This window comes from Epithele typhae (assembly GCF_022376455.1).
Source record: "Epithele typhae strain CBS 203.58 chromosome Unknown BXZ73scaffold_17, whole genome shotgun sequence".
In the NCBI taxonomy this organism is placed as follows: Eukaryota; Fungi; Basidiomycota; class Agaricomycetes; order Polyporales; family Epitheliaceae; genus Epithele; species Epithele typhae.
Window position 1 is genome coordinate 409,301 of NW_025954208.1, and position 24,851 is coordinate 434,151.

Sequence of the window (24,851 nt, forward strand, 5' to 3'; positions counted from 1 at the left end):
TAGCCCTGCACCTCATGCATCCAGCGATCGGTGAAATCCCAGGAGAGTGCTGCCCTCAGCCTCACCCGCGAGTTGTGCCTTCCGTGGAGCTAATGCCGCATAAAGCGTCCGTTTCACAGGTCTCCAGCGCTGCGGCAAGTGGGTGCCGTGGTCAGAGATCCGGTGTGGTTACCCAGCACCTCATGATCGCATCCCACACTAAGTAGTCCATGACGCTGCCCACAGCGGCGCCGGTGTTGGCTCTCTCTCAGCTGAAGATCACCCGCTCTAGCTTACTCTAGAAACGAATGCTGGTTTAGGATTCGAACGAAAGCACGCCCAGCGGGCAAAAGGTAAAGGAAGGCGATCAGTGATCCAAGTTGGTCGAACGGGCGTCGGGAGGTTCTGAGCCTAGCAGGGCGCCGTTCGGCACGAGTCCCACCACGACGCTAATCAGGCGGAGAGGCTCGGGCACGGGCTCCCGCCTCGCATCCACCTCCCGCTCTTTTTGCTCTCGACCACATCCGTACCTTCTCTTAGCCACCACCCGCTCCTTCGCCCATGGGTCACGGTGAAGACAGGGAAGGGGCCTCGCGCGGCGTTTGCTCGCCAGTGCTCATGAGGCCATCGATCCTCGCATCACTCCCTGCCATGTGGATGCTGAAAAAGGCGAGCCAGATATCAGTTCGGACGACCAAGTCAAGAATGAGAAGTTCTTGGCTTCTCAGCATACCACGACTGCAGACGAAACGATTTACGTGAGCCCAGGTCCATCGTTCCCTCAGCTCACGGTATAAGCTCACGAGCACAACTTCAACGCCAGGTGGACTTTGACAATGATGACCCACATAACCCAGCCAACTTCTCACATAAGCGCAAATGGGCAATCACTTTTGCGGCTTCATTCTTCTCAATCGCGGCTGGTAGGCGGCGTCTTATCATGAATGCTACTGCCTCTGGGCAAAGAAACAAGACTGATGCTATACCTTTTCTATATAGCTTCTACGTCAGGCGCGTATGCCCTCGGCCTTCCATCCATGACGCGCGACCTCAACGCGACCCAGTACGAGGCGATCATCGGCCTATCCATGTTCACGCTCGGGTTCGGCCTCGTTCCCCTCCTCTTGACGTCCTTCAGCGAAGAGTTCGGCCGCCAGCCCATTTACCTCGTCAGTGGTATCGGCTGTGTGGTATTCCACATCATGACCGGGCTGTAAGCCAGCTTTCCTTCTCCAGCCATTTCGCCGCTCATGATTTCCATTTTCCGCCCCTGCACCTACGCTCAAGGTCCCCTCAGCGCGCATAATATACAGACTGTCATTATTGGTCGCTTTCTCTGTGGCGCCTTTGCGTCAACGGCGTCCGCCATGGTCGGTGGGACCATCGCCGACATTTGGGCGCCATCTGAGTGAGTTCAAACTCTCTCGCGCCGCCGCGCGAATTCACACACCTATGCTCCTTGCAGACGTGGGCTCCCAATGTCGCTCTTCGCAACAATGGTGCTCTCAGGCCCAGGCGTAGGCTGTGTCGCCGCGGGTTGGATCGAGCAGAACCCACATCTAGAGTGGCGCTGGATCCAGTACATCCATGCAATGTACGTATCGCTCTCAATCTTCCCGTTCACCGCCTCCAGCGCTGACGCCCTTCCCTCGTCACACCAACATTCCGCTCTAACCGCCCTGCCGGCATGCCCCGCACTGCACTCAACCTCCACGAGCACAGCTGGAACGGCCTGTTCTTGCTCATGGTCCGACGCTCATGAAGGAGACGCGTTCGGGTGTGCTTCTCATGCGCCTCGCGCGCAAGCTGCGCGCTCAGACCGGTAACTCTCGCTACCGCGCACGTATCGAGGACGAGCGCGCAAGCCTGCGCACGCTCATTTACATTTCCTGTACACGCCCAATGTGTAAGCCGCACACCCACGTCCCTGCTCACACGCACGGCATTGATGCCACTTACGATGCGCAGACCTGCTGTTCACAGAGCCTGTCGTTGCGGCGTTCAGCGTGGGTTCTTCCTTCCTCCCTGCCGCCGCTCAGTATTTAACCGTGCTGACGCCACCGTCTCGCGCAGCTTTGGGCGGGCTTCGCGTGGGGCATCCTCTATGTGCTCATCGAGTACGCAGTGCTCGACCTTGTTCCATGCACGATGGCCACTGATCCCACCCACAGATCGATTGGACCCGCATTCCGCACGATCCACAACTTCAACCAGGGCGAAGTGGGCACGGTGTTTGTCGCGATGATGTGTGTGTTCCTGGCGTCGTCGAGCCCCTGTCGGGTGACCGTTGCTTGGAAGCTGAACCCATGCCCGTTTTCGCAGCGTGGGCTGCCTGGCGGGCGAGCTCCTGCAGATCTATCAAGAGAAGCTATACGCGTGAGTGCCCACTGCCTGCGATGCGGCGGTACGGTTGCTGAATACGTGCTCCGGCGCGCCATCGACAGGCGATACCACCCGTCCAAGGGTCCGGAAGCGCGACTGTTCAGCGCGTGTCTCGCGGCTGTCCTTTCCCCCGCCGGGATGTTCATCTACGGCTGGTGCACCTCCCCGTCCGTCCCATGGATAGGCATGGTCATGGGCATCTTTGTGAGTCCGCCGCGGCGCTGCGTGTGGCCCTCGTCCTCTGACATCGTTCTCGTCGTAGGTGATCATGATGGCACTGTTTATCATTTACGTCGCTGTCTTCACGTACCTCGCGGATTGGCACGTTTCCTCCGCCGACGCCTGCGTGCGCATTGACGACCAGTTCTAACCGCCTCCTCCTTCCCCACAGTTACGGGCCCTTCGCCTCGTCCGCTCTCGCGGGCCAAAGTCTATCGCGTGAGTCCCCGCCTCATCTCCCCAGCTCCCCACCCAAAGCGCGCAACTGCGTCTCTCTGCGGAGGCACGCGATGTATCCCCGCTGAGTTTCGACTGGATGCTAACTTCCTCGCAGGCAATATGATGGGCACCATATTCCCGCTGTTCACCACGCAGCTGTTCGACGCCGTCGGGTACCCATGGGGCACGTCGCTATTCGCCTTCATCGGCGTCGTCATGATTCCGATACCATTCGTGCGTGATTTGCCCTCAGCGGTGTCGAAGCCACGTGCTGAACTAACATGCCCGTTGCAGGTGCTGCTTTGGAAGGGCCCTGCGATTCGCGCCCGGAGCAAGTTCGCGTCGCAGGTAGTACATACACCCTAGCAAATCAAGAACCCTCTTCCGACGCCCTGTCCTCTACGTCGGTGGAGTGTACTCATAGACTGCGTCTGGGCGCTCCATCGGCGCCGTTTCGCGTTCGCCGACCTATGCACGAAAATCATCTCATCGCTCCTCCGCGACCTCGGCGACCTGCACCGACGGCGTTAATACTTCAACGCGCGGCTTTGACGATCATATCCGCACCAAACACCAGCTCTTGGCTGCATCCTCCAATGCGCGGCCAACGTCGTCGACCCGTCCCATCCACACCATCGTCTCCCTCCACGGGACAAGGATTCGTCTCACGCCGTCGCGGAGATGCTGTCGAACGGGTCCTTGTCCGCCCGTGGCAGGTGCTTCGCCCACTTCTCACACCCGCACTGCACGCGCCCCGGCGTGTCCTGCTCCATGCGCCTGTCTACGTTCTCGACGGCGCCCCGAGGCGTCCCAGGCTCGACTCCGAGGGAGTTGCAGCGCAGAGTGTTGGACTTGAGGCAATTCATCGCGAGGAGTGCACGTTCTCGCCCGGAGAGGGAGGGAATCAGGATGAGTGTGAGCGATTTGGAGGTCAGATGTGGATGGAAGCGGGAGTAGGTCGCTGAGCTACGTCTCCTAACGCAGCCTTCCCCGCCTTGCGTGAGTGAACATGCATGTGCGCATCACCATCGTCCTAGTTCCATGGATAAGACTTGGTCTTCGCCAGGAATGCAGCCTCGCCATTGCGCCGCACTCCCGTCTTATCCAGCGATATCATGAGCGCACTTAGCCAAAGGGTAAGCACTTGGGCTACGATATCTCTACGCTCTAATCTTGTATACAACATGAATTATTACCTGCGACTTGCACCACGTTGTTTGCTACCGCCACGGCTTTCCCTTTCCTCCCGCATTTCCCCTTCCTTGCCCGCACGCGTCAAAGCCCCGTCCCGGTCAACATCTCCAACGCCTCCACGTACCGCGCCCTCGTCCCCTTCACGACCTCCTCACTCATCGCCCACCCCTCCCCTCGTGCCCCTCCGGGCCCGCCTCGCGCCCCTTCCGGAAGCCCTCAGCAGTGAGCCAGTCCCGGAGGAACTGCTTGTCGAAGCTCGGCTGCGGGCCCCCCGGCGCGTAGCCCGCCGCGGGCCAGTAGCGCGACGAGTCCGGCGTGAGCGCCTCGTCGACGAGCAGCAGCGCCATCTCCTCGCCGTCGACCGCGAGCGAGACGGGCGCGGACGCGGACGCCGCGGGGAGGGCGGCGAGCGGGACGAGCCCGAACTCGAACTTGGTGTCCGCGAGGATGAGCCCGCGCGCGAGCGCGTACGCGGCGGCCTCGGCGTAGAGCCGCAGCGCGCCGCGCTCGATGTGCGCGCAGAGCTCGGCGCCGACGAGCGCGGCCGCTGTGGGTCGGCGGAGGGGATGGAGGGCGGAGGGCGGAGAGTGGGGCGTCAGCAGAGAGCGCGGCGACTGCGACGGGCGGGTGGGGGGACGGACCTTGGGCGGGCGAGATGTTCTCGTCGTGCGCGCCCTGCTCGGCCTTGGTCGAGGGCGTGAACAGCGGCTCGGGCAGCTTCTGCGACTCGACGAGGCCCGCGGGGAGCGCGATCCCGTGCACGGTCCCCGTCTTCTTGTACTCCGCCCAGGCCGACCCTGTGCGCGCGTCGTCAGCCCACGCGAAAGGGAGCGGAGACGGGAGCGGAGACGGACCGGTGATGTACCCGCGCACGATGGCCTCGAGCGGCACGACGCGCGCCTTGCGGACGAGCATCGTGCGCCCGGCGAGCGTCGCCGCGTGCGCGCGCACCTCCGCGGGCATCGCGTCGACGTCGTCGGTGACGAGGTGGTGGGGGACGATGTGCGCGAGGCGGTCGAACCAGAAGCGCGAGATGCGGGTCAGGATCTTGCCCTTATCCGGGACGCCCTGCGAGTGACGATGTAGATGTTTTAGCGATGGTTCCAGGAGGAAAGGAAAGGACAGACATTCTTGAGGATCACGTCGTAGGCGGAGATGCGATCGGATGCGACGAAGAGCAGGGTGCTCGGGTCGGAGGTCGTGTAGATGTCGCGAACCTTGCCCTTCGAGAGCAGTGTCAGGTCGGCGAGGTTGCTGTCTATAAGCGCCTCTGAAGTCATCTCGTGCGCGCAATGTCGTCTTGAAGGTGAGGGTAGAGACTCGACTGCACTCCTCGGCAAAATTTCCAGAGAGCCCAGCACAGTCAAGATCTATGTCCTGATAAGGCAATGGCAGTCAAGAAGCGCGGCCAGTCAACACTAGTCGTCAACACTTGGGCTGAATTATCTCGCAGGGCAAGAGATCCGCGAAACCCAAAGAAAAGAAGGGCCGGAAGAAAGCCAGAGAAGCAGAAGCAAAAGTAACTAGCCCACCGCGAGGGTCGAACTCGCAGCCTTCAGATTACCCGCCTTAAGAGTCTGACGCTCTATCCGATTGAGCTAGGCGGGCGTTGTGATGTATGTTACTTTTGTTACTCAGTTATTTACCACCCCACCAATTCGTTTCCAACGCCAATCTCAAACTTCATGTACTCATCACATGCCCCAGCTATTCTTCTCCGTGCATCTATTTGACAACTGCAATGTGGTGTACTTATGATCCTGGTCTTCAATTCCTCAGCAACACTGTTTCGTACTAGATCTCCTTCCACCGAACGCGTCGGACCTTCGGTCGGAATCATCCGCTCAGAGATTGGCTCACCCCATTCCCTCAGTGTTGGAACTTGGCAGCTCCGACGACCGTGGCATGCCTCCACTGTGGTGCTTCGTACGACCCGTCCCATTTGTCATTCCTCGCCAGTTTCGAAAGAAGCGGCGAAAATAAACTTACGAGAACCCCTCCTCGAGGCAAACCGACCTTTGGTGGTGACGACAGTGAGTCTCTCCTTCCCATGGTCGCCGCACTCCGCTCATGGTCCGATATCCTGCGAAGTTGGGCCACGACCGAGTTTGCGGACCTCAGCCCAAGGGCAAGCACCTACGGCGACCTCCCCAAAAGGCCGATTTCCGCCAACTGGCTTGCTCAGCGGATAGGTAGACGCGGCCAGGAACCAGCCACCATGACATAAGCAGGCGCCCCCCGTTTGTCCTGCCTTTTCCCCTCCCCCCTCACCCATGTTTGAAGATTCTGGTCTCTGACAATGATAGTAGCTATCCTTAGCTCTCAATGCTAGGAAGAACTTTTGTGATATTCTCATTTTTGACCGAGTTATTGGCCAATAATTGAAGATGTTCTAAAACGTCGCAGAACACTGTTTCAATGTGTTTGAGCACGGTTTAAATCGGCGAGGAGAAATGTTTGAAACGGGCGTCTACAGTAGACGCTGAACACGTGATGTACCGGCCCGACTTGTACCGTCCGGAAAGGCAATGGGAACAGTGTTCTGCTGCATGTGCCAGCCTCTGAAGCTCCATTACAGCAGATAGTCATACTTCCATCATGGAAGACTCAGCCGGTTATACAAGGGACATTACACAGGGTGGGGTTGACAACTTTCCGCCTGCCCCACCCGTGCCAGTTGACGCCGAGGAGCTTAACGCTCTTCGGGACTCGTTCTCACTGTGCCAAGCGAAGCGCAGAGGCTCCTGGCCACCGTTGGGAAGCGATCTGGGACATGCATAGGGCGCAGTTAGACCATCAAATGACAGAAGCAGCAAAAGATTGTGTGCAGATGTCTATGGAATACATGTTTTGACCACCTCTCAAGAGGCGATGACTCGCCGGCGAGATTTGAAACATTCCCACGCCACCTAGATTGCTTATGTCATGGTAGCTGGTTCCTGACCGCGTCTACCTTACTGCGGACGGCTTGTACTTGGCCTCTCTCACGGGTCCCTGCCCTCAGTGCCACTATCTCCATGGAGCGCACAGCGAGGCGGGCAACGTGTCGTGTACTACTCGTCCGCATAGCCGACCGCGTCGTAGCGCCGAAAGACTCCGAATGAAGTCCACCCACGATCGACGCGGCACACCCCAAGACTCGAGTCAGCACATTTTCGGCTCCAGGCGTCAGTGCTTAGCACGGTTCGCTAAAATTGCAGGCTTCGTGCGCAGCCCTTGCGCTCTCCGTCACCCTCGAGATGCGCGCTCCTTGAAAGCGGCAGTCACGGAGCGCACACCACACATACTCGCGTACGGGAAGGTGGAGCTTGCTTAGTGTGAGTACTTGGTATTCACAGCTTCGTTCGGCGTTCGATGTGCACTCAGTGCCATCATTGGCACATAGATAGTAACACTTTGACTATAGGATGCCGTCTTCAAGCTTCGGATATAGTAGTACATCAACAGCCATGGATGGCAGTAAGTTCTCTTTCACGCCTTCTTCCAAGTAGCCGACGTGGTGTCCCTGACGCATTTTTCCACACGAACCACGCTGTGCCGTTTGATGTCAGTCAATCTACACACGCCAAATTATACCGCCGGTCTTGAAATGAGTCCAGATCCACTCATGGTTCACAGGCTCGCCGCGGATTTACCTCCGGCCGCGGTCCCAACACGCTCATTTGACTGGGTATCCTTTCACCCCCAGCCGGCGTCGTTGTCAGCAAGCTAGCGCTCTATCCCCAAGATGTGTATTGGAATCTCAGCGGGGAGGTGGACTGGGAATACGGTCGCTGTTTGCGGCTTCGTTGTGGACTCGTCCGTGCGCCGAGCCATTTGGCCGTATCTAGGTCTGCGCATCGAAGTCCCGCGTAAGGTACGCACTAAAATGCTCGTCACGTCTCCCAACAACCCCCGACTTCGCTCTCGAAACCAGCTCCCCGACCCAGTCCTCCTGATTGATGACGGCAGACCGGTGCGCGCGCGGCGTGGGAGCCTCCGACACACGACGCCCTGCCCCCTCCGCCCACGAGCCCTCCTGAATCCTGATGCTGCCCAATGAAGCTGAACGCGGCCTAGCGTCCTCCGCGTTCTCACCTCAGTGCGGAAGCGCAAAATCGCGATCCGCCTGGCCGGGGGGCGCGTCTGGCCGTGTATGGCATTCCGCGCTGGGCGGACGCGCCGCACGCGGTGCCGGGGCGAGGATCCGTTAGGGCCGCCGCCCCGATCCGGGGCGCGCCTGCCATTTGCGGGAACGCCCCGAGTCCCGGGGCGGCCGGCCAGGCAACGGCGCCTGATTCGCGTGCGGCGCACGACGGCGCAAGTGGACATCGGCGTGCGTTGTGCTGCGTTGTGCTGCGTTGTCCCACAGAGCAGCCGCCATCACAGACTCACGCCGTCGACAAGCGTCGACACCGCGTCGCAACGACTGCGAGCCGAGTCGCAGCAGCGGGACACGCCTGCGCCATCCAGACATCCATCCTTCTCTACTACTGCTTTCCGAAGGTGCACGCAGATGACGCCAGCGGGCAGCTTCGCGCTCGCGAAGCCACACAGGCAGCAACGCAGGACGCGCGCGCCACGGCCACGGCAACGCACGACAACAAGGCCCGAGGTCGTGCCCGCAATCTGGCGCCGCCAGGGTAGTGTGGCCTTGAGAAGGCTCGGGCGTCGGGGGGACGTCGCACGCACGATGTTCGGACATCGCTCCGCTGACCGTCGCCCGGCAGCACTGCGTCACTCCAGACCCCGCCCGTCGCAGGCACTTGACTGCGTTCGGTGAGCGGGCGGGCAGGAGCGTGTGGTTCGCGAGCGCCCTTGCTTCGGCCTGCCTCAGCGGCGTGCATATGCGCTTCTGTGCAGGTGCGCCGGGCCGCTGAAGCGTGTCGTCTAGAACCCTCGAGTTCGAAAGCGAGGGCGTCGATCAGGACCATCGAAGCCGCTCGCGACCTCGGGGCCTGCTTTACGTCCGCAACCACCCCTTAACTTGTGTCAGAGAACGCGGCGTACCGAACGCTTGAGAACGCACCTCGAGACGATCGTCATGCACCTCCTCGGACGACGAAAGCCACACGCATGCCGCGACCGTCGAGGCGCGGTGGTCTCCCTCTTGGTCCTCCTCGAGCCTCCGGCCGAGGTCCCGCCCGAATGCCGGCGACTGCGTTCGCCCGCTCAAGCCTCAGCTGATTCCGCTCTTGGGCTCCCTCTTCCGAGCCTAACCTATAAACAGTCTTACAAGCCCCGCGCCGTTCGGAGGAAAGCCTAGCTGTACTCACCGCTCGCCCCGACCATTGCCGCCGCGCGCTCCTGGACCAGCCTCCCATGTGGAATCCGCATGACGCAACCAGCCAGCGCCCCGCACAACACACACCGGACGAGCCTTCGCCGGCGCCACCGCGTCCACGCTCGCGCTCTCAGATCTCAGAGCACAGACTAGCTCAGACCCCGGGCTCGACGCACGCGGAACGGGTCTTGGCAAACCCGCTTCTCCCGCACCGAGGCGGGCGGTTCATAGCGGCGCCATGCAGTCGCCTGCCCGCAGGGAAGTCAACTGGACCTGTCTGATTGTCCAGTGGGGGAGCGCGAAAGCGTGCGCGCGGAAGCTCGAGAAGGCGAGCGTAAGTGACCCTAGCGCGATCCCATGCTTTAGCGTCCCCGTCGAGTTCATACCGCACCTCTGCACTCACGGAGGACGCGAGGGAGAGACGGTGGGGCCGGGGCGCCGGTGACGGTGACGGTGGGCAGACTCACCTCTCCCTGGCTGACAGAACAAGAACAAGCCCGCGACGGACGCGATTCGGCAGGAGGCGCGCTTCGTCGAGCGGGGCTAGTACGCGGTGCTCGCGCGCGAGCCGGGCCCAGCGGGATCATTTGGAGCGCGCGTGAGGAGAGAGAGACGATTGCAGCGCGCACTAGCGTGCGACTGCGTGGGAGCGGGCGACGAGAGCGGAGAAGCGTTGGGCGGTGGGCGGCGGACGCACTAAAGCGAGCCTAAAGGTGTTCGGACGCCTGGGCGACAGAGGCGAGCGCGGGACCCCCGCGTGGCTGGAGGCCCGGCGAGAAGAACGAGTGCAATGTGCGCGGGTGGACGCTGTCCACAATAAATGAGTATCTCGAACCGAGCTGCACGACGCATGGCGAGACCCTGCGTTGTGCGCCGGCGGGAGGGCCAACGAGTGGCAAGTTCCGCGCGCACGACACGCCCGCTCTCACCACGCCCGCGTCCCTGCGCACCGGGGTGGAGCTCAGGCCTCAGGGTTAAGCGTCGTGTGGGGTGAGAGCGGACGTGCGGACGGCGCGCATCGCTGTAATGCGGGGTATCAGCACCTGCGGGCCCGCACCCGAGAGGTGCACACAGGGCGCAGCGTGCTTGGGAACGCCCCAAGACGTTACACATTGACCACATACAAGAGCGCGCGCGCGATATCGAGCGCGATCTGCGCGTCTGCGCCAGCACCTGCCTAGTCGAGCGTCGTGCGCCCGAAAGCACGCTTTCGCGCGGGGCGATCGCGGGCGGCTGGCCCGAGTCCGAGGTCGGGTTCGCGCACCTGGCGGGGGCTTCTGTGCATGCGCAAGTCCGCCGGGCGGCGCTGGGAGGCGGGCGTGTGAGCGGGCGTGTCTCGCTCGGATGTCGGGGCCTCGGGAGCGGAGGCACGAGTGCTGGGCAGGACGCGACGCGGTGCGGGTGCAGGCGCCGTGGCAAAGACCCAGAAGCTGGAGGCGCGTGACACGCCGCCAAGCTCGGGCGGGTCGCACAGACCTGAGAGCCCCGCGCGAGACGCGTATGAAGCGTGCGGGCGCGGGCGAACCGCCATGGAAATGTCGACAAATCTTCGGTCGAACCTGTGCGTGCGCGCGCGAGCGGGTCAGGGCGTGACGGAGCATGAAAACGGCCTCGACGTGGGAGCACAGAAAGGACGCGGGCGTGTGGGAGCGCGAAGCTTGGATAGAGTTGTGTGTTACCCCAAATGTCGATGGGCGTGCTTGACGGGAGAACAGAACGACAGAACGAGGCTCGCACCGCGCGCCGCGGAGTAGGTCGCAGCTGGGAATCGGTCTGGCAAGACTTGGCCCGCATCTGCCCACATCTGGAGGAGTAGCGCGGAAGAAGAGATAGACCGCACCGTCCTGGCGTGGAGACGAATCTGCACCCTGTACATGTGGAACAGAGATCACAGCGCAAGGGGGTTCTTAGCTGATGCATGGTGTTGATCACCCCATCATCGTTATTCTTTGTATTCGAGACAAACCTTCGCCGTCTGCGTTCCCACCTCTCGTCTGGGCGACCCCCATTGCGGACCAGTCCTTTCTCGCGATCATCGAACGCATGACGGCGTCATGGCAGGGTGGGATGCGTCAACGAGGGTACATCTGCGGATGGAAGAAGCTGGACAGTAAGCTACCGAATCCCGATGAACTCACCGTACTCGTCACGGTGCAGTGCGGCGAGCCACGACAGGCATGTTTCCATACCAGACTTGACGGTCGCGGTTGACTGGAACCAACAGGCGATGTCGCCTGTCCCACGCAGCCCACACGGCGGAACGGCGGAAGAAAGGGCGTTGGGTCGCCCTGGTGCGCTTCCGGTGAGTGAGTTCATGGAAGTCCTCGTGTCGTTCCACGCAAAGGCGGTGACGAGCACAGTAGAGCACGCACCGTCCACGCGCGAGACCGGGTGCAGCGCCGCACATCAAAGATACCTCGCTCGCCGCGCCCTGAACCTCCTGTCGGCAGCGGGAGACGATGGGAGCCCCGGAAAATCTGGTCGAACTCCGGGCGACGGCTCGCTGTGCGCTTGGTGCGTTTCGGCGCCGTGAGCTGCCCCGGGCAGGGGTAGCGCGCGCGGCAGACGGCGGTGGAGTGCAGGGGGCACGTAAAATGCTCGGTCGCGGACTTCGCCGCCGGCGACGTGGACGGGTTGGGCCCTGGACGCAATCAAGACATGCGGGGATGCTGGCAGTGGGTGAGAACGCGTACGGCTCGTGCAGGTTTTGGCATACGTGCGTTCTCACGCGCACGGGCTCCTCGTGGCTGGATGCATTGAGGATGCGGTCAGAAAGGCGACGACGAGCGTGCCAAGCTGCTGTCTCGGAGGCCCCAGGTGAACGGAACGGTTCGTTTCTTTCTGCGAAATTGGCCACATGAAGGCCTTGTGATTCGTCGACACATTTGGCGGGTGGCAGGATTCGGCGCTGCGGTTAATGACCTGCCAGTGTGGTCCTCAAGGCCACAAGGGATTGCCAGGCATCGGATTTGCAGGCTCGGCGCTGGTCGCGGCGAAAACAAGAAAGGAGAGAGAGTCGGAGAGAGCGTCGCATCCAGCGCCCCCGCCACATGTGCCCCCCAGGGCCCAGGCGCGGCACGTTCTTCTTGCTTTATGGCCCAGGCATGGCCAGGCGAGTATTAACGCACACGCCCTGTAGTCAAAGTGGGAGGCACAAAGCGACGACCAAATGTCTTGTATCCTTTGTAATAATTATTTAGGGCGACGTCACTTTTGCGTGTTTGGCTCGCATCGCTACTCTTCCGGATGGGCGCCTGACGTATCCATCGACATGGCGAGTTGGGTAGTGAAGAGGAGGGAGGGGCGCATGTTCCGGTACTTTGACTCTCCGTGGTTGTGTCGTAGATCGCCATTATATGTAGCACGGCCTGTGGCCCAGGAAGATCCCTTCGCAAGACAGAAATTACAGACAGTGGGTCACGGACTGCAAGCGGTACACTACAACGGTAGGAGTACAGCTATAATCCAAAGCGCGCGATGCTTACGTAAGCGCGCCGTCGCTGCTTCCCGTCGTCGAACCCAACGTCGCCGCCAGCAAGCTTTGCATCCTCCCAAAATCCCTCCCCGCCTACGATGACGATCAAGCACCTGGATGGTATGTCGCTGTTCTGCTTGAACCGCCAGTACGGTCGCTCAGTGCGCGTTGATTTTGCCAGCGTACTTGACGGAGCGGAAGCACCTGCAGACGCACCCGCTCTCCGTTTTGTCCGACTCTCGTCTGGGTATTGACGCATCCTTCTACCTTTCCTCCCTCATCGACCACCCCCCTCTCGCGAGCCCCTCCTCGCCGCAACCGGCGGTCTTCCCCTCGCGCTCACCACTCGTATCGAATCTGACCTCCGTGCGCTCGAAAAACTGCACATCAAGCCCGTGTTCGTGTTTCCCGGTCTCCTTCCCAGTCGCCGCCCGAAGCAGCAGCAGCAAGCACAGTACGAACAGAACGAAGCATGCAAGGACAGGCGCGAGGCCTGGTCCAAGTACGAGTCCGGACAGGAAGATGCGGCGACGAAGCTGTTTGAGGGGAGGAGTAACTTGCACCAGTGGGACCTCTGGAAGATCGTGTTGAGGATCTTCAAGCACCGGAACGTGGAGTTTCTGGTTGCACCCTACGTTGCATGGTCTCAGGTACGTCTCGTCCAATCTCGCGCATTTATGCGTCCGCAAGCGCGCACTCCGTTGATCGAATGGCGTGTTTGCAGTTGATATACCTGCAGCGCCATAGCAAGTCGTACATACACGCGATTTACGGCCCGACGGACACTCTGTTGTATCCAGGTGTTGATAAGCTCATCACCTCTATTGACCTCGCATCCGCCAACCCCACTTTCTCGTTCGTCACAAAACGCGCGATTCTCAACGACCTCGGTGTCACCGAAGACCAGTTCTTGGACATTGGTATCTTGCTTGGCTTTGACAACTCTCCCCCCTTCCCCCCTACCGTCCATGATCAGGCCTTGAAGGCGACCGTGGATATGGTCCGGTACTACAAGTCTGGCCAGGCCGCGGTTTCCGCGCTTGCAGACCAGCCGCACATCAAGCAGATGCAGTACCCTGAGCACTACGCGCGCACGCGCGCCATGATCAAGTCTTCTCTCATTCTCACCTCGGAAGGTTCCGTCACCCCGCTCCCCATTGCAATCACGACCCCACCGCCCCACGGACACCCGAACCACCACTCGCACCATCCCACCGCTGCGGACATCCCGACCGACCTGCACGAGATCTTCACGCACCGGTTGCCTGACGAGGTCTACTTCTACGTCTCGCGCGGCCTCCTCGGCCCCCAGGCTTTGGTCTGGCTCACGACGGGCCAGATCATCGAGAACCCGCCGCTGGACAACGGGGAGACGATGGAATACCGGCGGTTCGTCAAGGAGGTCATCACCGACGGCCAGACGGGCCCACGCGTGACCTCCCTCGCGCTCGTCTCGAGCGTACTGCACAACTTCTGGCAGACGAAGAAGGTTCAGGGAATCTTCTGGTTCGAGCAAGGCACGCCACAAAAGCCCATCTCCCACAACTCGCCTCAGACGACGCAGCTTGCGGAGCGCGTCGCGGGTTGGAACGTACCGTACGCCATCGTCGAGGAAGAGCTGAGGAGGCAGAATGTGAGTTTTTTTGTCGCCCGTTTGTGACGGGGCTGCGCCAGCAGCGTGCTCGCGCGTGCGCCTGCGGGCGCGGCCCAGTGTTCGCAGGCACTGCGGGACCGAGCTGACACATGGGTCCCGGGCTGCGGCTGCGTTTGTGTATGCTACGCCCGCCCGTTCTTTGCGCAGTCATCAACAATCGACTTCTCCTTGTGTCTTGGGGCGACTGCGTCGGAGAAGCTCGCTGCGCGCACCAAGATCAAGTCACAGAGCCCGAATGGCCTCGACAAGAAGGACGAGATTGTTGCGAATGTCATCTGGCGTTTCCTCGAGCTGCGCGGGTGAGTGCTCCATACCGTCTTCGTCTCCGCACGTGCTTGTGCGTTCCGTGGGCGGCGGGGGCTGCGAGACAAGCATGCAAGCGCAGCTGACGATTTTACCCACCGGGATAGGTTCCTCCTGAACACACACACGCACTCGCCGCTCGCACGGGCGATGTACACGGCGCTGCGGCCTGCGCGAGTGAACGACAAATTCCAGGACGCGCTCTACTTGTTCCTGGAGCTTGTCCGTGCCGGCGTCGTGCACGGCCATCTCTGGTCCGGGCGCGCCTTCAGCGGAGGGCCAAGCTTCGGTACCGGTGCGTGCTTTCCCACGGGAGGCGGTGACCATCGCCCACCGCCTCGCTCGTGAAAAGGGTCTGACAGTTTGATGATTTTGTCTGTTGCACCGGTCCCGGCCTCCCCGCGTTGCCCTGTCGCGTTGTCGGCCCACAGATGACGAGAAGTCGTGCATGCTGCTCGTGATGCGCGTTCTCAGCATCCTCCCTCTCAACTGCACGGTGCGTCGCATTCCTCGTTCGCGATGGCGTTCTGCCTCGCCTCGATCATCATTTGTGTTACGGCGCTGACGATCACCCGCGTACTTGTGGCTTCATTGCCGTACGATTTGCGTTCGCATCTCGCACTGCCTCCGCCTCCGCTGCCATTACCGCCCCCTCGCTCCCGAACCCCTCGCCGGCGGCTGGCTCGATGTGGCAATTCTATATGTCCCGCCTTGCGCTCCCCGCAAAACGCACAGGCACAACCGTGGTCGGCGCCACTCTCCCGGGAGCTGTTGGTATTCAACTCGTTTGTGCGCTCGTTGACGCGCGCTCTCCGGACGCTGCTCGAAGTGACGTCGCTGAACATGCTCCTCCGGCACGACGCGCGGCGGGCGCGGGACGACCTGCTGGACATCAACCTTTCGCTCCCATTCCAGAACGAGGTCAACACCGGGTTCGGAGTGCTCGCCAAGGTCTACCTCGACGCGCTCACGCACATCAACGGCCGGCAGCGCGTGCGGGACCCGAACGCGGAGGGCGTGCGGGAGGCCAAGCAGATGGCGCTCGACATCTGCGAGGAGACGTTCCAGGGCGTCAAGTACCCGAAGCTGGAGGTCGAACGCGGCTTCCGCTTCTGGGACGTGGTGCGTGGGCTCGATTCGCTTTGTGCGTCGGCGGAGCTGACTTTTGACGCCCTCCCTGTCTTTCTCCGTTTGCCGAATCCCTTGCCCTTCGCCGCCTCCTTTCTCGCGGGCTGCTTTCGCGAATGCACGCGCGTCACCGCGTCACTCGTGCTCGGGTGTGTTCGATGCCGCTCGGGCGCACTCTCCGCCGTCCCGCGACCGCCCCGCGCGCACCCGCGTTCGCGAAAATTTCGCCGACGTGCCCCACGCGCCTGGTGGCCCCGGGTCTCTGAACGTAACGCGACGACGCGACGGCGGGGCACACGGACGCAGACGCTGGCGGCCATGCGGCAGCTGCACTCCGAGGGCGCCGTCCTCCGCGAGCTGATTGACCAGTTCGAGGCCGCGGAGGCGTGGCTGGCGCCGATGCGGCCGTGAGCGCTTGAGCGCTGGGAAGCACGGACGAGTGGACGGCTGGCTCGCGTTCAGCCCTGGGTCGTGCGCCGGGCGGTGCGCGTGCGAAGAGGTGCGAAAGCGGGCGGACAGGCGGACGGTCGGAGACGGGCACGCACGGTGGAGGCTGGGCGGGGAGAAGGGGGCGCGGCGGGCGTGGGGGCGAGAGTGGATGGATAATTGGCAGTACTACTGGGAAGCGGGTGTGGGGGGGTAGCATCGGGGAGTGTGTGGTAGGGACGGGAACAGGGAACATGTGATGAGGGCGTCTGTGAGAGGGGGGACGGGCGTGTGCTCGCGCCGCTGGGGGTCGGAGATGGGGGAGGGAGGGAAGATGGAAGGGGAGGATGGGAACGTTGGGAGGAGGACGGCCGTGCGCGCGAGGCCCGCCAAAACGCCGAGAGAAACGCGCGGTGGAGACGCCCGGGCGCGCGTGGGAAGTGGTATCTGAGATGGATCGGATGACATCTTGATTGGCCGATCTGGCCCGCTGCCGCTTCGAGAACGCGCCGAATCCGGCGAGGACGCTCCTCTCCCGTCCCGTTCTTAAAGCCCTCCGCTGCCCCCCGGCCCCACCGCCGCCGCCCGCCGTCGCTGCCCGCCATGCTCGCGCCCCCAGCGCCCCTCGCCGCCTACCCCGCCCCCATCCTCGCACACAAGCACGTCCCCGCCGCCGCCCTCTACCTCCACTGCGCCCCCACCGTCGAGGTCATCCAGCTCGTCGAGGTCCCCGCCCCGCCCCCGCGCTCCCACCCCTACTCCTCCTCCTACGCCTCCTCCTCCTTCGCCTCCTCCTCCGGCTCCGACTCCGACTCCGAGCAGGACGAGTCCATCTGCTCCTCCTACTGCTCCTCCGACGACGCCGCGAGCGCGGACGCACCCGCCCCCGCCGACGACACATACAAAACGCGCATCACTCGCGTCCTCGCCTGGAGAGACGGGTTCACGAAAGCCCTCGACGCGGACGTCGACATGCCCCCAGGTACGCTCCCCCGCACCCCTCTGCCCGTCGATGCGGCCACTCACCAGTGGCTCCAGCACCACCCTCCTCCCCCGTGTCCTCCGCGCCCTCGAACTCATCCTCGCGTAAGCGCAAAGCGGACGACGATCACGCCTTCGACTCGGACGACGACATGGTGAGCGCGCTCCCTCTCCCACCTCCGTCTGTCGTCCGCTCACTTCGCGCCCCCTACCCCGCAGTCGTCACGGTCCTCGAAGCGTTCGCGCTCGCTGCCCCCACAGGAGCGCGCGCCCCCGAGCTGGCAGCAGCGCCGATTCTCCGCGCACTCGTGCTCCGCGTGCGACGCCCACTTCGCGACCGTCCAGAGCCTGCGCCAGCACGGCCAGGAGGCGAGCATCAACGACGCATGTCGAGAAGCGGTCGAGTACGGGTTCGAGCCATGACGCCCGCCCCGCGTTCTCCCCTCTCTTGTGCCGCCCCCTCCACGCTCGCTTCGCTCTGCCGCCCCCTGCATCACCGTTCTCTGTGCATACCCACCCGCATTGCCCCTACGTCTCCGTGCATGTTTATCACCCATCCGCATCCTGCCCCCTTCCCCTTCGCGGGCCGTTCCCACACTCGCCCTCCCTTCCCCTACCCTTCCGCCGCACCCCGCTTTCGGGTGCGCGCGCTCGCCCGTCCCGTCCGCACATTCCGAGTATGCATAGAGCCGCATAATATGCTACACTACACTCCGCGTCGCACGCCGTATATACACTACAGACCCCGCCGCGGGCCGCGCTCTGTCGCGCCCGCCCTACGTTATCCGCCCCCCGCCGCCGCGCGGTTGATATCCCCCCCCCGCCTCGCGCGCACTGTATCCACCACCACCACCACCACTGCACCAGCATAGTAATTACCCGCACCCGCGGGCGTGTTGTACCTTACTCCCACCGTTATCCGTAGCGGAATACGCGACGAGCCCGGGGCTCGTCCCCGTCGCATGCCTCTTCGAAGCTGCATCTATCCCTTTGTGTGCGTGCGAGCGTGAAGTGCCAGAGACGGGCGTGTGCCCTCTTTGCCTCCTCGGTTCATTCCCGGCTCTCGGGGCCAGGCCTCGGTGGTGCCAAGGTGAGTGCCTACGCGTGCGACCCTGGCCAGCAGTGTCTGGCCAAGTAACTAGTCCTGTAGCAGCTGGCGGCGCTGCATACGGCTCGCGCGACCGCCGCCTCCGCCACACGACCCCTGGCCGGTGCTGCCACCCGCACGCCGCGGTGCACCTCGTCTCGCCCGCGACCCCGCGTTCCTTTGTCGGTTCGAAATCGCGGAGCGGGGCGTCTGATCGGCGTGCGCGCACTCGCCAGCCATTGCATTATATTTAGCGTCGTCGCGCGTCGGGCGACGCCTCAAACGACGCGACGCGAGGACGCAAAAAAGTGACGACAACAGCAACAACAACCCCACGCGTGCGGCCGTGCGAATGCGACCACGCGGTGGGAGGCTCCGTAGGAACACCCCGCACGCGCGCGGCGTAACCTGGCGGAGGGGAGGTCGTGCGAGGAGCGAGGGGGCGATACTTACGACGTCGGCGCCCCCTCGCACCTCCAGGGATCTCCAGGGATCCCAAAGAGAGGCGCCCGCGCATATCCAACGGTCATGAGAAAGATCAGCGTCCCTCGCGCGCGCGCACGCCCGCTCTGGCCGCGCGCGCGATCCGCCACCGCTCGCTCGGGGAGGACGGAGGCGCGAGGCGCGAGCTGCGGGCTGCAGCGTGCGGGGCTGGAGCGCGCCAGCCGAGCGAGCGAGGCGTTCTGGCCAGGCGGTTTCTATGCGCTCCGTGGGAGGCGGGGCGGCGGGGCGTGCGAACGCAGATGGGAGGAGGAGGAGGATCAGGGTGATCCATCGCGCTCGCTCGCTCGCGCACCGGGTGCGACGGTGTGTGCAATTGATATTGCTTCCAGCGTCGACGCACGGATGATGCCCGGGGCAGCCTGCGCTGTGGGCTGGTGGCACAAAGGGCGGCTGATGGGGCGCCGACTTCTCCTTTATTCCCTTTTGCTTCCGCCGAACTGAGATGATGACCGCGGGCGCGGTGCAGGGGGCGCACACACAAGCCCTCTCAAGTGCTGCTCGATTCTCAGCTGGCCACCTCCCCATCAGGGCCTGGCTGCGAGGGCGTGCGCAGAGGACGTGCTCTGCGACGCTCGGCTAGAGGCACCATCACGCTTCGCAGCGCGGGCTCCGTCGCGTTTTGCCAATCTCCCGCACCAAGGGCCTCTGCTAGCCGATACTGTGGGTGGACAGATGAGCTCGCGACGGCGCGCGGATCTCGACGCTTCGACGACGGACGCACACACCGGACGATGAAGGCGGCCTGGCTCCAGACCAGCGGGACGCACGCGCGTTGTGTGGCGACGGAGAGACAGGAGTCTTTAGACAAGGGATTTGGATCAACCGCATGCTCGAATTTGAGGGGCCTTGGACAGGGCGCGTTCGCCAGCCGAGTCCATGCTTAAATAAAGTCCGAGGCCAGTTTGCCATCCGGGGAGAGTCTGAGTCTCTATCGCAGCGAGGAGGAAGAGGCGTTTAGCCGCTCGTATCGTCTGCGATTCGCAGTGACGCTATCGAGCGGGCTTGCCCGGGCCGGCCGGTCTGCACCGCAAGAGCTTGAAGTTGTGGTGAACTCGAACATAGCCCGACGGCCATCGGCGTGTGATCGACGGTAGGTCTCTCGCTCCTGATGGCACTCGGTCTCGTTGATGAGCTCGGGGGCCCTAGGCGCAGTGCCCACGCTAGCAAGTGCTCAGACCATCGACCGCATCACACTTGGAGATTTTCTCACCAGAGCGCGTGGCTCGAGCGACGGGGGCTGCTGCGAGTGCGACGGTCGGGCATCCGGAGACGGGGAGCGCGCGCGGTGGGAGCGTGGAGACCTCGACTGGAATCCAGGGAGCCTGGAGGTGCTGCTCGAGGGATCGCTGTCGCGATGCTGCATGTTGGCGAGCGGCACTGCCAGGATGGTGGCAGCAAGTAACTGCCGAGGCGTGCTTCTCGCCACCACACGCGGCGCACGGAGTGGAGCACCCTCGGGCTTCTTCTGGGCTTCCATCCTTGGACGGGTGTGTGCGCGGTGCGTGCGGGGATCTCTCCTCCGGTGCGCTCCAACGACGGGTGCGCGGCTTGGGTGCAAACCGCAGCTATTCCTAATACTTCGGGTCTTCCTTTCGTCCGACTTGGATGAGCGAGATCACCCCTCGATGCGAAGGGAGGAAGAAGTACACACACGCCCGCGCCACGTCACCGATTCGTATGCGTTTCAATGACGAGCCTTGGGTTTGGCAAAGGCACGTGTGTCGGAGGCCGGCGTTGCAGGCGACCGATGGTTTCCCACCAACGTCCACCTTCCGAGGCATTTTGCTTTGAACCGAGCTCGCTTGTACTGGGCACGGTAACCGTTGTCAAACGCGTCTGCTCCGCTCTTTTTCAGTCAAACCCATACTTAGGTACGCGAGCCCGGCGAGCCAGGAATTCAACAGCTTTTGGTCAATCGGATGTCCCTGAGTCTATGTACGCTTGAACATCTATTCTGACCCGTTTGTCATACATACTCCACAGGTCGCATGCAAGAATGTACAGTCGCAACCCCGCGGCCCGCTCGGTCCGGTAGAGACGTCCACCGAGGCAGACGCCGGATGATGCTCCGAGCTGGACTCTCACCCTCGCCGACAACCGCGTCCGCGCGCAAGGCACGTCGCCTCCGCCACTCCGTCATCCCACCCCGGTCACGGGTGCGCGTCCCACCGCGGCCTACATTGAACCTTGCACGGGTACCGTGACCGGTCAGCTCGTTGCTGGCCACCGGCACATGCAAGCATGTACATGGAGACCGCACGAACCGCCTGTGCAGCTGCCCTCCACGCGCACCGCCAGCCTCATCACCACTCGACTTCCGGGGCTCTCAGGTTTCAAGGCACGACGCTTAAGCTGAACACAACCACGCCGAACGACGCTGTCCGCCTGGAGAAAATTGAACGTGCACAGCCGGACGGTCCCGCCGCGCTCCGAGCGCGCGAATCGTCTTGATTTCACCCGGACAGCACAGCTCCTGCCAAGGCCTCAAGCTCAAGCTTCAATCCTCAAAGCGCCCACCGCTGCGCTGTCTACTCCGCGGTGCCCACACCAAGGCTCGGGACAGGACTGCGCTGCGTGATTGTGTCGCGCGATCGCTCCGACCGCGGCCCCGCGCCCAGGCGTGATGCGAGCACCACATACGGCTCTGCTACACTCACGCTCGACGAGATCAACGTCGCCACTCGAACTCTCCGGATCTCCAGCACGAAGGACGCGAAGTTCAAACGCGGCGGTCCCGGGCTGCCCGTCACATGCCCGCCGGGGTGTCCAGCAGCGTTCAACGTTCACCGTTCAGATCCAGAGACTCGTGTGCGCGCCGTTCGGCGCGTCCGCCTTCGCCCGTCCCCGCTGCCACCCGCTGGCATTGACAGCGTGGGGGCCGCAGGCTCCTCGCAGGGCGACATCCGTCCCACACCCCACCCTGGTCCGCTCGGCACCGCGCTGGGCCCCCCGGTGGGCGCGGACTCGTGCGGTCGCGCGCGTCCGTGCGGTCGCTCGTCGTCCTCCCCCGTGGCCCGCGCCGTTCGACGGCGTGGAAGCGGCATCACCAACGCTGCGTTCCGCACCGTTCGCGAAACCCGCCAAGAACGGCCCGTCACCGCCCCTGCTGAGTGCTGGCAATGTATGTGCGTGCCCCGTTCGGCCACCCGGGCTCTCATGCAGGTGCGCCCAGCCACTCAGCCCAGAGCCCCGCTGACCGCGAGACGTGCCTTCAGCTTCCACAGTGTACAGCTGCACTGACGCCCCTGCCCACCCGAAGCACGCTCAGGCATCCGGGAGCCCTGACAAGCACGCAGTCCCGACGAGCGAGCGAGCGAACGCCGACCGGTGCCCCCCCCGGGTTGTCGGTGTCAGGCTGTCCAGCTCCTTCCGCCATCTCGCGCACGGGTTCCCTCATTCCAGGCCCGCGCTCTCACGCGCACCTCGCGCGCCCAAGCCCGAAACCTGCTAAGTACATATGTCCTACGACCGCCGCCGCCGCGGTGCCAAGGTCGCACCTGGCTGGCTGGAGGGGCGCGATCGCAGATACAGTACTTGCTCCCCCGCTCGTGTGGTTGGCCGCCTGGGCGCCTCGCCGTGCTGGTGGTGCGTCCGCCTTCGCGCCTTCTCTCGAGCTCTGAGCTCTGCGGCTTACCTCCTTTTGGCATCATCGCGCGCCCGAAATACGCATGGGCGGAAAATAGCCGCGGTCTATATTTCTCTCCTGCACCGGCCAGCCTACCGACCCACCATGAAGCCCGTGGCATCCTCGAGTTCAAATTCGCTCGACGTACCGCGCACAAATCCGACCCGGTCCCGGGCCCGCAATACCCGGCTGGACATCAGCGTCGACAGGAGCGCGCGCGTTTCGTTCCGCCCTTCGGACCGTTTTTAGCACGGATTACTTATGGGCGCAGTGCCCGGCATCACGTGAGCGTTGGACCGCGCGCTTGGGGCTGGGATGTGCCTGTGCGAGTCCTTCGCCTGCGGCATCCGTGCGGTAAGTACAACACACGTTGGATGTGGTTCGCCTTCCTCTCAACTCCACATCCGTCGATTCGGAGTCCAACCCCAGCCGAGCTGGACGGTTGAATCCGCTCGCTAATTGGCAGGCACCCGACCCGCGCTCGCTGATACACACTCTCAGGTGCGTGCTAGTTCGTCTAGACTGTAATAACAATAATGAAAACGCTTTTTGCGACAGTCTGCTAAATGCACACGCGCAGAAATACAGATCATCCTCCGCTGAGCATCCGCTCCATGGTCTCGGGGGTGCGTGTGCGTGGCCTCGACGAACAGCCAGACGGCCGCCGTTCCCCCACCAAACGCGTCTGGGGACCCACAGACGCACACCCCACCGCGACGGGCACCGGCGCACTCACACTGGCGGCCCTCGTCGCCGCGCTCCCCCTCCCTGGTCCCGGCTGCCCAGCGTCGTTCACAGCGGGGCGGGCGCGTGTACAAGTGCAACATCACTCCGTTCCCCCTCCGCGTCGCGATGTCGGCCATTCATGCGTCACGGGGCCCCCCAGCCCCGACGCAGCCCCGTCCGCGTTCCCCCGCTCGTCGCTCGGTGCCGCACTCCTGGTGTCGGTCCGAGCGAGGGCGGAGCTCGAAGTTATCAGATAAGATAAATGCGCGCGCTTCGTGCCGCCCACGAAGCGCGCGAGCGAGACGGCGCGGCGGTACGGCTCGCACGCCGCTCCCCGAGCTTGTGGGCGGCGACATCGTGCGCGCAGCCTCAACTGTTGCGCTGTGACGGGCAGATTGGGGGCGCGCGATTGTCCCGCCGGCTCGGGGCGGGGCGTGGAACGCGACCCAGGCGAGGCGGTGGTCAGCAGCGGGCGGACCTGACGCGCTCCGGTTCGCGTGCAGGCGCATCGACGGGCGGCGGCGGCGGCGGCGGCGGTTCAGCGGGCGCGCGGACGTCGTGTGTGTGTGCGTGTCGACCGCGCGGTACCGACGAGCTGGACTCGGGACGTCGTCGAGCTGCAGAGTCCAGACGTTCGCGTTGGGGGTCGCGGGCGGGCGGGCGTTTCCTCCGCGCGTCCTCTTCCTCTTCCTTTCCTCGTCCCCGCCCCCTTCTAGCCGAACGCGCCGGCGGCACGGTGGCCTCTCCTGGACGCGCTGGACCGCCGGTGGTGCGAGCGGCGACGGGCCTGCTATGGGGATCGTCTATGTATATCGAGCGCAGAGCTATCTATACATGACCGTACCCACACCCGCCTCGCGTCGGCCGGGCACTGCGTCGCTGCCTTCGCGCCTTCGTCCCGACCGGGGACCGTGCCAGCGCATCGCGTCCGTATCCGATTACGACGACAAAAAGGCAGATGCGCACGCCGAAACGAGTCGCGCAGCTCGCGGATGGCTAACACCACACCGCAGGCGAGTCCACCTCGCTCTCACGCGCGCGCAGAGCTGCGTTCTGCCTTTTGGCAGCGGGTCCTTCTCCGCGGATGCGCGTCCGTCCTCTGACGGCAGCCTGTGCTCCTCGTTGCCCGTCGGCTGTGGCCAAGAGGGGGCATGCTGGGTGCCGGCGCGGCAGGTGGCACGCAGCACGCAACGTGTGCGCGGGTGCGTGTCGCGATGCATTGTCTGGTGTGTACTGATCATACGTGATTCACGCACAGTGCACGGTTCTGGAGGGCCCACCACCTGCCTGCCTGCCCGCGCACCATCGATCCCGGGTACGGTCTGTCCTCCGAATTCTGCGAGTCGGAGGCGACCCGAACCCGCGTCCTCGTCCCCGTTCTCGTTCTCGCGGTGCACCGCGTCCACCCGCCTTCTCAGGTCTGCCAGCTTCCGCCTGCCGCCTGCCGCCTCCCGTCTTCCGAACGCACGCACGCACGGCCTCGCAGGTGATTGAAGTGCAGGTCGCCACGCCCGACGTCCCGCACATCCCCCTGCCGGAGCGGAAAAGGCGAAGGCAGCCACGATGCCAGCAGCTGCATCGATCGCCCGCCTGCCCAATTGGCCAGGGAGAGGCCGGGGAGGGGGAGCCTTCCCGGCGGAGCGCGCGCCCGCGCCTCCGTACGTGCGCCGAAGCGCCAGCCCCGCA

The 24,851-nt window shown here is 63.5% G+C and overlaps 3 protein-coding genes and 1 non-coding gene across 4 annotated transcripts; 2 read left to right on the forward strand and 2 right to left on the reverse strand.

The window, feature by feature from the left end:
* Window positions 1-563: 563 nt before the first annotated feature.
* Window positions 564-3,165, forward strand: BXZ73DRAFT_45352 (MFS general substrate transporter; the record flags this gene model as incomplete). Its single annotated transcript, XM_048019501.1, has 15 exons — window positions 564-737; window positions 803-902; window positions 979-1,192; window positions 1,277-1,387; window positions 1,445-1,577; window positions 1,702-1,885; window positions 1,948-1,985; window positions 2,053-2,096; window positions 2,151-2,225; window positions 2,302-2,355; window positions 2,424-2,565; window positions 2,624-2,724; window positions 2,753-2,799; window positions 2,915-3,033; window positions 3,094-3,165. Coding segments are annotated over 15 exons (1,608 nt in total), but the record flags the coding sequence as incomplete, so codon positions are not given.
* Window positions 3,166-4,148: 983 nt separating this feature from the next.
* On the reverse strand, window positions 4,149-5,273 carry BXZ73DRAFT_89460 (SAICAR synthetase; the record flags this gene model as incomplete). The annotated part of the gene is made up of 4 exons (XM_048025283.1): window positions 4,149-4,540; window positions 4,635-4,790; window positions 4,848-5,061; window positions 5,121-5,273. The coding sequence occupies 4 exons, from the start codon at window positions 5,271-5,273 to the stop codon at window positions 4,149-4,151; spliced, it is 915 nt and encodes a 304-aa protein (XP_047878980.1).
* Window positions 5,274-5,518: 245 nt separating this feature from the next.
* Window positions 5,519-5,601, reverse strand: BXZ73DRAFT_t85. Its single transcript has one exon. It is a non-coding gene; the product is annotated as a tRNA-Lys (tRNA).
* An 11,244-nt stretch (window positions 5,602-16,845) lies between these two features.
* BXZ73DRAFT_100450 (uncharacterized protein) lies at window positions 16,846-17,646 on the forward strand (the record flags this gene model as incomplete). Its single annotated transcript, XM_048014574.1, has 3 exons — window positions 16,846-17,224; window positions 17,281-17,378; window positions 17,443-17,646. 3 exons carry the CDS (start codon window positions 16,846-16,848, stop codon window positions 17,644-17,646), a joined length of 681 nt encoding a protein of 226 aa, XP_047878981.1.
* Between the last annotated feature and the right edge of the window lie 7,205 nt (window positions 17,647-24,851).